Source organism: Panthera tigris, chromosome C1 (assembly GCF_018350195.1).
Source record: "Panthera tigris isolate Pti1 chromosome C1, P.tigris_Pti1_mat1.1, whole genome shotgun sequence".
Taxonomy (NCBI): Eukaryota; Metazoa; Chordata; class Mammalia; order Carnivora; family Felidae; genus Panthera; species Panthera tigris.
The window spans coordinates 116,055,808-116,066,979 of NC_056667.1; the positions used below are offsets into that span (position 1 = coordinate 116,055,808).

An 11,172-nucleotide genomic window follows, 5' to 3' on the forward strand; every position below is an offset into this window, starting at 1 on the left:
TGGAGTTCAAAATGCCCTGGTGGTGGTCTGGGTAAAAAAGCGTGAAGTTAGAGGTGCCTGACATGCTCCTTATGAAAGGAAGAATCAGCAAGTGAGGCCGCGTTTCTTTCCACATAGAGCTGTTCCTTTGGCACGGCCAGCGGGGCATCCTAGCCAGAGGCTTGCCTCCCCAGAGTTCTGGCAAAGCCAGAAGGGCATTCCCCGCTATGCTGGCGGGGGCTGTCCTCGGCGTTGTAGGGGGATAAGCAGAACCCCTGACGGCCCTCTAGATTCCGGTAGCGCCCACCCCTCAGTCATGAGAGTCACCGTCAAGGCTGCGTGCAGCCAGATGACCCCTGGGGGGCAAATCACCGCTGGCCGAGAACCCCTGAGAAGTCAGCGGCTGGGTTGAAGGGTGCTTTGGGGGCTACTTCGCCTGACTGCATTTTCCCCTTCTCCTTTCCTTTTCTCATCACTGACCCCTTCCCCAGCCACGATCTGGAAACTCCCAAGCCGAGAGTCACCAGCAGTGTGCTAGGCCCGGAAGCTGCCCCTCTCTCCGGCCTCTATCTGGCTTTCTGTCAGTGGTTCCTGGCAGCAGTGAAAACTAGAAAACTATATTCACCAAGGGGATTCAATTTTTAAGGCTCATCCCCAGATAACAGACCCCGGTTTTGTCTGGCAGTTGCCCTGTGCCATCACCTCATTTGCCCCTTCTAGTCAGGGACTGAGAAGACGCAGGTGTTCCCTCATCCCTGTTGTGCAGCTGACCTGCTGCCGTTCCTCTCAGCAGTGGCCTTGGCTCTGGAGCCCACGTCCTGATCGGTCCGCTCAGAGGGCGTAGGGAGGCTGGGCCTCAACCCTTCTTCCTCGGTAGCCCGCTTCGTCCCGCTGCCCCAGTCCTTGGACGCGATAGCTCTGGTGTGTTAGCAGGACCTTCGGAGACTCGCATACACCTCTCTACCAGCAGACATCAGTGGCTGATGGACGTGGTGCCAAGACGGCCTCAGTTTCCTAGACCGGAAATAGACGGACTCCGGCTGTGGCTTCCCGTTGCTCTGTGTGACCCGGCCGATCAGAACACTCTTCTGTTGCTTAACAAGTGATACCAGGCTCTGCAGAGAAAGGCCTGATGCAGGGTCGTGGAAGGAATGCATGGGGGGCATTTGAGAGTGTCCCGTTGCCATGGCAGCAACACCAGTTTTGGGGTCAAACAACCTGCCTTCTGGTCTCTGCCCTCCACTTCCTAGTCGTGTGACCCTGAACAGGCTTTCTTTTCTTTCTCTCAGTTTTTAAAAAATTGTGGCAAAATACCCATCACATAAAATTTGCTGTCTTAACCATTTCTGAGTGTACCTTTCACTGGTGTTAATACATTCACATTGTTGTGGGACCATCCCCACCATCCGCCTCCAGAACTTTGCTCCTCGTGGAAAACCGAAACCCCACCCCCTTTAAGTAGTAATTCCTCAGAACTCCCTCCTCCCAGCCCCTGGCCACCACCATTCTACTTCAAGTCTCTGGATTTGACTCCCCGGGGGCCTCGTAAAAGTGACACCATTTGTCTTTTTTGTGACTGGCTTATTTCACTTAGAATGATGTCCTTGAGGTTCGTCCATGTCGTAGGTTTGTCCGAATTTCTTTCCTTTTTAAGGCTGAGTGCTACTCCGTTGTGCGTACGTACTGCAGTTTGCTTGTCCGTGTTTTGGTGACGGGCGCTTCTTTCCATTGTTGGCTGTTGTGAACAATGCTGCTTGTGAAGCTGTGTGTACAAGTGCATCTTTGAGACCCCGCTTTCGGTTCTTTTGTGTCTACGGCAGGACTGGAATTGCTGAATTCCATAACTTTTCCGCGGTGGCTGTACCCTTTGACGTTCCCGCTGACAGCACCCGAGGGTTCCAGTCTCTCTACCTGCTCACCGACACTTACTGTTTTCTCTCTCTTTGACGGTAGCGGTCCTCATGGCTGATACGAGGTGGTTCCTCAGTGTAGTTTTGTTATGTGGGGCATCTTTTCACGTTGGCCAGTTGTGTATCTTCTTTGGAGAAATGTGTGTTCAAGTCCTTTGTCTATTTTTGAATTAGGTTTTTATTTTTTTAGTTGTTGAGTTTTAGAAGTTCTCCATATATCTTGGATATTAACCCCCTGTCTTTTGCTGCATAATTTTTTTTAACTTTCATGAAGTCTCTAGGAATTTGTCCATTTCATCTGGGTTACCTAATCTGTTGGTGTACTTTTGCTCATAGTGGGTTTTTTTTTTTAAGTTTAGTTATTTACTTTGATTTTTTTTAATGTTTATTTTTGAGAGAGACAAAGAGAGAGAGAGAGAGACAATGCGAGCAGGGGAGGGGCAGAGAGAGAAGAGAGACAGAACACAGAATCCAAAGCAGGCTCCAGGCTCCTTCCTATCAGCATAGAGCCCAATGTGGGGCTTGATCCCATGAACCGTGAGACCGTGACCTGAGCCGAAATCAAGAGCGGGACGCTTAACTGACTGACCCACCCAGGTACCCCTCATGGTGTTCTCTTATAATCTTTTTTATTTCTGTAGAATCAGTAGTAATGTCCAAACATTCATCAATGCTTTTAGTAATTTGAGTCTTCTTTTTTCCTTAGGTAACTGAGTTAAAGATTTGTCGATTTTATTTATCGTTTCAAAGCACCAACTTTTGGTTTCCTTGGTTTTCTCTATTGCTTTTCTATTTCATTTATCACTGTCCTAATCTTTATTATTTCTTTCCTTCTGGGTTTAATTTGTTCTCTTTCTAGTGCAAGGCATAAAGTGAGGTGGTTGATACGGGCTCTTCCTTTTTTATTCTAAGCTACACGTTTCCTTCTTTGCGCTACGTTTGCTGCATCCCGTAAGTTTAGGTATGTTGTTTGCATTCTCCTCTGTCTCCAGATACTCTCTAATTCTCTGTGTGATTTCTTCTTCGACCCATGGGCTCTTGACCAGCGTGTTGCTCAGTTTCCACAAATTGGTGAATTTTTCCGTTTTCTTCCTGATACCAATTTTTAACTTCATCCAGTCGTGGTCAGAGAAGACACTCTGTATAATATCTATTTTTGTGAATCTGTTGAGACTTCATATGTGGCCTTATTTTAGTCTTTTCTGGAGCATGGGCCACATCCACTTAGGAAGAACGTGTATTCTGTTGTTGGGTAGTGTTTTGCTGTGACTGTTAGATCGAGCTGGTTTATTGTGGTGTGTTAGTTTTTGATGTCCTCGTCTTCTCTCTGGGTCTTCGGTCTATTAAGAACAGGGTACTGACGTCTACACGTGAACCCCAGTTCTGTCAACATTTCCTTCTTCTATTTTGCTGGCGTGTTGTTATACACAGACGTGTCTGTGCTTGCATCTCCTTGGTGTATTGACCTTTTATTAATACATAATGACTTTCTTGCTGTCTTATAAACTTTTTGATTTAAAGTCTGTTTTGCCTGGGGCGCCTGGGTGGCTCAGTCGGTTAAGCATCCGACTTCAGCTCAGGTCACGATCTCGCAGTGCGTGGGTTCAAGCCCCACATCGGGCTCTGTGCTGATGGCTCAGAGCCTGGAGCCTGCTTCAGGTTCTGTGTCTCCCTCTCCTCTCTCTCTGCCCCGCCCCCACTCGCATTCTGTCGCTCCTTCTCTCTCTCTCTCTCTCCATCTCTCTCAAAAATAAACACTAAAAAGAAACAAATTTAAACTTTGTTTTACTCAGTGTAATTGGTACAGCCACCCTTACACCCTTGGTTACTGTTTGCGTGGAGTCTCTCTTTTCAGCCTTTCACCTTCAACCTCTTTGTGTCTTAGTAGACCTAAAGTGAGTAGTCTCTTGTAGACAGCGTAGTGTTGGAGTGTGTTTTCTTTACCCATCCTGCCAGTCTCTGTCTTGTGACTAGAGAGGTCCGCCATTTCCATTTGAAGAGACTGCTTGCCGCTAAGGAGAGACCGCCGTCACAAGCTGGGGTGTGTTTTCAGTATACCGTAGAGCTTTTCCTGTCCCTCATTTTTCTGCGGTGTTTGCTTTTTGTACTGAAATGTTTTAGTTCCCTCCTCATTTCCTTTCGTGTATATTCTGTAGCTGTTTTCTTAGTAGTTGCTGGGGGGATTACATTGGACATGCTAAGGTTATAACACTCTATAATTTGAATTTATACCAGCTTATGGAGCAAGCTTCTGAACCCCAGCCATTTCATTTGTAAGACAAGAGAGCCTGTTCTGCTTCCCTCAGAGGATTTTTGTGAGGCTCAAATATGATCGTTAGTAAAAGCTTCTTGTAAACTGTGAAACCACGGCCATGTCATTAACTCTGTTACCATCTTTTCCTTGTACTTGTGCTTACATTCTGGACCACACTGGTGGATACGTCAGTGGTTTTGATCGCAAATAAGCATAACGGTGTTTGCACCTCATTTTGAACCAGGCTTTCACAGAAATATAACTGCCTTGTCTTGTAGAACGTTTTTTCTTCTTTAAAAAAAATCTTTGATTCGACAAGTATGTGTTAGGAATACTTGCTTTCCTCACTGTACCTCTAAGACGTGTGGGAAAAGCAAAACTTCGTCCTGCCCCGGAGTGGCATGAAATGTGTCCGAGGACAGGACTGACCCACAAGGAAGCCTGCCCAGCAGCCCAGGAGGGCCCATTGCGTGGAACAGTCCCTTGGGACTGAATGGGGGTGGGGCTTGGCAGCACTGGGCTGAGCTGCAGAGGGAGGGAGGCGGGAGCAGACTGCAGGAGGGGACCGCCAGAAGAAGTGAGGAGGGGTGTTTGGAGGACATGTTTTCTGATGAGCTATGGAGGGCACGTGGACGTGGTTTCGGTCTTCGTTTTGCAGGAGGGGAAGCTGAGGCTCAGAAAATGTTTTGCCTGTAGTCACACAACTAGTTGGTGGTGGAGTTGGTTCTGGAACCGTGTGTGTGGCGATCCCAGGGATGGATCTCCCTTTGTGGGAAGACACACAACGCAAGTGTTTATTTCAGCCTGTATATCTACCTTTGGGTGAGCGGTCAGGGAGACTTGGCCTCTCTCAGGAGCTCTGTGCCGTTGCTGTTCCAGCCCCCACTGGAAGGTAGTTGGAGGGCCCGCTTTCCCATGCACCACACGCTGGGCCTCTCTTCCTGGGTCCCCCTGGAGACCAGCCTCTCCTCCCCTGGACTCAGCCTCGTTGTGGCCTGCTTAGAGCAAGGAAAGCAGGTAAAGAGCCGTGGATAGAAAATATTTCCCAGTCCCCTTCATCTTGCAAGTCGTGTGTTACGTGGACGTTTACGGGCATTCTGCTTCCACAAACACTTGTTTCTTTTGGTTCTTAGTATGAGCAGGCAAATTATCAACATAACGCATTATGATTTCAACAAGTATTTAAGAACGAGCACTTAAGAACCTACAGTGTTACACGGTGTTCTGCGTATCTGGAGGGTCCAGGGGGGCTTACGTTAAAAGCATGGGAGATCTCAGAAATGAAAGCCGCTTTCGTCGTGAAGCGCTGTGCCCATCCGAGGTGATGTGGCTTCACGACACGCCGTTGGCCTCAGTGAGCTCTCATCTTACGGGAAGGAGCAAGCGAGTGCACTGCCAACTCCAGCACGAGGCAGGTGCCTGAGCCACAGGAGCTGAAAGGAATGGGTGTGTCCCGATGAGCAGGTGGGGGGAAGGCCGTGGAGGCGGCCTTCTGGATAGGTCTCCGATGCCGCAGCACTTTGGTGGGCCCAGAAGGGGGAGGAGAGAGGTGTCCGTGTGGAGGGCACAGCTGCAGCCGAGGGGTGAAGGTCAGAAGACCTGACCTGTACCTTGCCTAGCGGATCTTGTCCCTGTGGAGCTGGGCTCACACCCTTCTTTCCCCACCAGACCACGTGGAGCCACTGGCCGCAGTCGCCCCTTCACACAGCTGCTTCCAGGGAGCCCTTGTGCCCCCTGCTTAGAGTGCTTAGAGTGACGCTTTCATTCTTTCTTGAGAACCCACTGCCCCTCCCCCCGCAGACTCTGACCACTCCCGTGGCCGTGGCCGTGGCCCTCCCCGCTGGCAGGTGTGCGCCGAATGCGTGGTGGGCACTCAGTGTTTGTGTCCTGAATTTCTCAACTAAGGGACGTGCTCTCTTCTGATTGTCACCTGGGGTTTTTCATCTCCTGCTCCCTGATTGCCTTCCTCCTGCTAATCTGTCACGTCTTCTCTTTGCAGATGAAGCTACTCAACTTATACATAAAGAGGGCCCAAACCACAAACAGCAACAGCAGCTCCTCCTCCGATGTGTCCACACACAGCTAATGGCAGCGCCAGAGTCTCTTTCTGTCGCCCTAGAAGCAATCGGTGGTGCCTCTCGGAGACCTTCCCCGCCCCCCGCCCCCCCATCGGCTGCCCAGTCAGTACACGGAGGCCCGCAGATATTTATTACAATCAGTATTTTGGTCCCTTCCAGCTTTTGTGTAGAATCTTACTGGTATTGAATGTAAAGGAAGCAAGGCCTGTTTTGCAGTCTTCGTACGAAACAAGCGGAATAAGAAAAGAGCCATACTTACCCATGTCTTGTACAGCCTGCTGAGATCATAAAACCATGTGTGTGGGGTGCAGTTTTCGCAAATCAGAGCTCTCTAGCCAATACATGGTAGAAAGGAGCATTTTCTTTTAGTTAATAACATTGAGGAGGGTATGTTAATTTGTGTTTCTATCTCATCTTCGCTTACTTCTTCTGGACACGGCCTGTGACACCAGGAAAGGGGTCGTACGTCCTTCAGTTGTATTGTGAGACCTACTAAGAACGTGAGTCAAATCCCGGCAAGAAACAAACAGAGGCCTGAAGACCGTCTTTTAACAAACACATGGGATTTTGCTTGTACACTTTCTGGACTGGAGGCCCAGGGCCCCCTCCTCAGGCCCCTTCCAGGACGGGCTCCCAGTGCCTCTGAACCCTCCACTCGTGCTATCCCCACCCAGAGCTTCTACTCGAAAGAATTGTTTCTTCCGTTTAAATCCAAACAGAAAAGTCCAGGTAAATGTATAGCATCCCTTAGGGGGAGTGCCTAAAGTGGCATTTCGTGAAGCCTGGAAGATACAAGAGAAGGCGTGTGTGTGTGTGTGTGTTTATTCACTACGCAGATGTTGGGGAAACACTATGTTAACAGGGCCTCCCCTGTGGCCCTGCTTCTTGGTTGGGCTTTTCTGATTCAGCACCGTCTCCTCTCCTGTCCCCCAGCCTCCACCTCAGCTGCTCAGTTCGAAGTGTTCTGGCCAGTCTGATAAATGATAACTCTGCCACCCCAGTTTTGACTTCTTGGTTTCATTTGGGATTAGGATCGAAGGAAAATCTAGAGAGACCAGGTGTCAGAATCCTTTTTTTTTAATTTTATGGACGGAAGTACTTCCTTGATCATCTGTTGAAATAGTTGTTTGAGGAAAAAGTAATGGCGAGTGGCACATTGCGGGAAAATAGGATTTGAAACCCAGTTGTAATGTTTCTTCACTGAGAAATTACCAGAGAAACTACCCTTCCTAAACATTTTTCTTAAGGGTTTCACTCTCCAATAAAAGAGACTATAAAGATTTAGAGTCTGGTTAAAATAAGTTTTGAGTAAAATTCTTCAAGTGAAATGGAAATTCTTGTTGCAGTCATGAAGCCTTCTGTCCTCTCTAAATTGAACTGGGTTTTCCCTGAGGAAAATGCCTGTTCTGGTGTTACTTTGTAATGAGGTGTTTGCTGTTCTGATGCAGAACCCCCCTTTGCAGCCAGAAGCACCCAGAAGCAGAGACTGGGCGGTGGTCCCGCTGACACCTACAGACCACCCCCCAATCTCTGACCCTCCCGCCTTGTTTGGAAGTTGCAACACTGTAGCACACACAACTCATTTTCACTCAGAAGGTATTTTTAGATACTTTATTTGGAAGTAGGCACTGAAAACAAAGGTCCAGGAACAGTGAAGCCAGGGTGCCTTCACTGAGAGAGAGAGAGAGAGTGCGCGCGCGTGTGTGTGTGTGTGTGTGTGTGTGTGTGTGTGTGTGTGTGTGTAGGGGGTATCTTGCACTTGGAGGGAAGTACCCCGCTGCTGCTGTTGAAGGAACTTCAGGGGTGCATTTTAAATGGTTGAATATTATTGACTTATTTTTGGCTCAAAACATAGCAGGACCAGGCCTTACTTTCATTGATAAATGACGTTTGTTAATATCTCACTAATGGGATTTCCTTTTTACACTCAACAAGTGAGTCAGGGCACCTTTTGATTACTCCTCTGTTGTAGAAATGTGCGTTCTGTGCGTTCTGCTAGGTTATTTATGAGTTCTTGTATGCCTCATGCGTTTGGAAAGACCTTGCCCCTTGAACTCTGTGACTCCCTGCCTCATGCCCCCCCCCCCCCCCCCCGCAGCTGGGAAGAAGCTTGAACATTGCCGAATGTCCTCATTGTACTCACAAAGGGCTAGCCTCGAATGTCACTTCCCTGACCTTCAATCTCCCCACCTAGAGAGGGATACAATCACAGGTCTCTTGGCCTCAATCAGAACTGCTGCCCACGCTGGCACCGCCACCGGGGAGACTCGCATGCCGCCGCCGCCACCTCACCGGGAGGGAGCCGCGCCCACCGCTGCCCCCCGAGCCCCGACAGCTGCCTCGCCTTGCCGCCGCCTCCCTGCAGGGCTCCTGTTTGGACGAAACACTCAAAACTGCGAAACCGTGTTTGCCTCCCCTGTTTACCCGACAGTCCGGGGGCCCCCGAAGAGCCCCACCCCCGTGCCCTCCCTCTGCAGGCCTCGGTGCGCCCCGCAGGCTGCGGTGGGCGCGGGCACGCAGCCTTGTTCAAGTTCGAGTCCACTGTGTGTGCTTCCGCGCGGGCCGCAGGCAGCCCAGGACGGCCTCTCTGTGGCTCCTCACTGGCTTGTCCTACCCTGCGCAGGTAATGCAACCAATTTTGGTCTCATCAGTCTGATTTTTTTCCCCTGCCGCCCTTTATTTATCGAGCATAATACTACACGTGAAAGAACAGCAAATAAGAACTTTGTAGAATCCCACCAGGACTTTGCTAACAATGATATTTGGAAAATAGAAAAAAAAAAAAAAAAACGCTCTGAAAACTAGCAGCCACCAAAATAGTTTTGTTGGCACTGTGTTCACACGCATGGTCCCCACACCCCCAGGTTGGGTTTTTGGGTTTCGTTTTCGTTTTCGGGGGGCTTTTCATGTTACATCCATATCTGTATTTATATCTTATTTGTTTCACTCTCAAGTGTATCATGGCAAATGTACAGATTTTTTTTGTTAATAATGTGCTAGGATTTGCTAAAAAAGAAAACAACAAAAAAAAAAACCCTTTTGAGTTTGCCCTAGAATAAATGAATCTTAATTCAGTTTCTTGGTGAGAGCAGTCTCTTTCCTCTCCGGGCCCTGTAGATAGCTTGCACCGTGTCCCAAAGCCAGAATGTGGCCACACTTGTGGGGACTTGGAGAGGATTCCATCAGGGGAGCTTCCTCTAACACACAAGTCACACTCCAGGGGGCGTGTCCCCCGCCCTGGGGGCTGTTGTGAGCAGGCTGGACCTCGGGGAAGGACATGGAGAGGGTCCCCTGACAGCTAACAGGATCACAGGCTTAGGAGGAACAGGTCTAGGACACCAAGGGCACCAATCCACTTTTTTGGGTTAAAAAAAAAAGGGTTTTAATGTTTGTTTTTGAGAGAGAGTGTGAGCAGGGGAGGGGCAGAATTGGAAGCAGGCTCCAGGCTCTGAGCTGTCAGCACAGAGCTGGAACCAATCCACTTTTTCGAAGCCTTCCTTTACTTTTACTAAAACAAGATTGAGTTTTCCATTGTGCCCATGATGCATCTCAGTTACCACCACCCCATGACTCAGAGCCCCTCTCCCTGTGGCCCACCACCTCCTACCCCTGTTTGACATGTGACAGCATGGTGATTGCAATCAAAAATACCTGGGCTCAAGTCCCAGCCACCCCATCCCCACCCCCCACAAGTCACTACTCTTCCTGCCCTGGTGGTTTATTATTTTTGAGAGAGAGAGAGAGAGACAGCAAGCAGGGGAGGGGCAGAAAGAGGGAGACACAGAACCGACCCAGGCTCCAGGCTCCGAGCTGTCAGCACAGAGCCTGACGCAGGGCTTGAACTCACAGACCAGGAGATCCATGACCTGAGCTGAAGTTGGCCGTTTAACTGACTGAGCCCCCTCAGGCGCCCCTGGTGGTTCCATTTGTAACGTGGAACAAGAACGACTTCACGGAGGGGCTGTGAGGGTTAATTGGGGTGATGTCAGTGAAGCTGCCAGTGGGTCGGTGGGTCGAGTAGGTGCTGCAGACACCCCTGCCCTGCCTCCCGCGGTCAGGAGGGAAGTAACCACGGGCGGAGCCACCCCCACAGGCCTGCATGTTCCGTCCATCATCCCGTTAGCCAATGTGGAAAACCCCCGGGGGACAGACCGCCCGTCAGGCAAGGCAGGCAGCACGGCTTTACATATTTGGGTCTCTAACCCCTGGTGCCATTGCCCTGCCCTTCCCAGGGCTGCCAGTGAGTCCTCGCCATCTCGAAGAGGGTCACGGGCCACAGCTGTGGGGCGGGGGGCACAGAGGCCTGCTGCAGTCTGCAGCACTTGGCTCTGGGTCTGAATGATCATCTGTCCAGAAAGTACACGCTTCCACTCAGTCTTGCACTCAATCGTAGAAGATTCCAGGACCCCCTGAACCTGTCCGAGCTTCCCAAGGTGGAAACCTTGGGAAGCAGACGGCCGGGCGCCACCCCCAGAGCGGCAGGTTCTGTAGGACTGAAGGGGGGCCCGGGAGGGTGCGTGTCTAACAGGGTCCCCGGTGATGCCAGCGCTGCTTGGTCTGGGATCGCAGCTGGAGAACCACTGCAGAGCACTTGCCTTGAAACACGGCGGGTGGTTTGGTCCCCAGCTTTCCGACGGGCGACAGAAGCTCTTGCAGGAAACAGCATTGGCTGCAGCAGCATCGGCCAGATGGCTGCTGACATCACAGGTGATGGGTGGTGACTGTCTGACTTAGCCTCGCGACTGGGACTTCGGAAGGGAATGGGGTGCCGTCAGCAGAGGGAAGCCGGGAGCGTCTGGGGCAAACGGGACGTAGGGCCCCCCAGGCACAAAATCCCCTGCTCAGGGGAACGCTCTTCCCGCAGAGCCTTCACCCAGGCCTCCCGACCCCTCGGTTTCCTCCGGTATTTATTAACTCACCCTGAAGTGGCTGCAGGCAAGAGCGGACAAAG

The 11,172-nt window shown here is 50.5% G+C and overlaps 1 protein-coding gene across 14 annotated transcripts in view; it reads left to right on the top strand.

Annotated features, from left to right (window-relative positions):
- Positions 1-9,295, top strand: part of CLASP1 (cytoplasmic linker associated protein 1) — a 272,320-nt gene extending 263,025 nt beyond the window's left edge. For all 14 annotated transcript variants that reach the window (XM_042994223.1, XM_042994217.1, XM_042994218.1 and 11 more), the window contains one exon: positions 6,143-9,295. In XM_042994223.1, the coding sequence (XP_042850157.1) occupies positions 6,143-6,229 (87 nt within the window). In that variant the 3' untranslated portion in view covers positions 6,230-9,295. The remainder of the gene's footprint in view (positions 1-6,142) is intronic.
- The last annotated feature ends 1,877 nt before the right edge of the window (positions 9,296-11,172 follow it).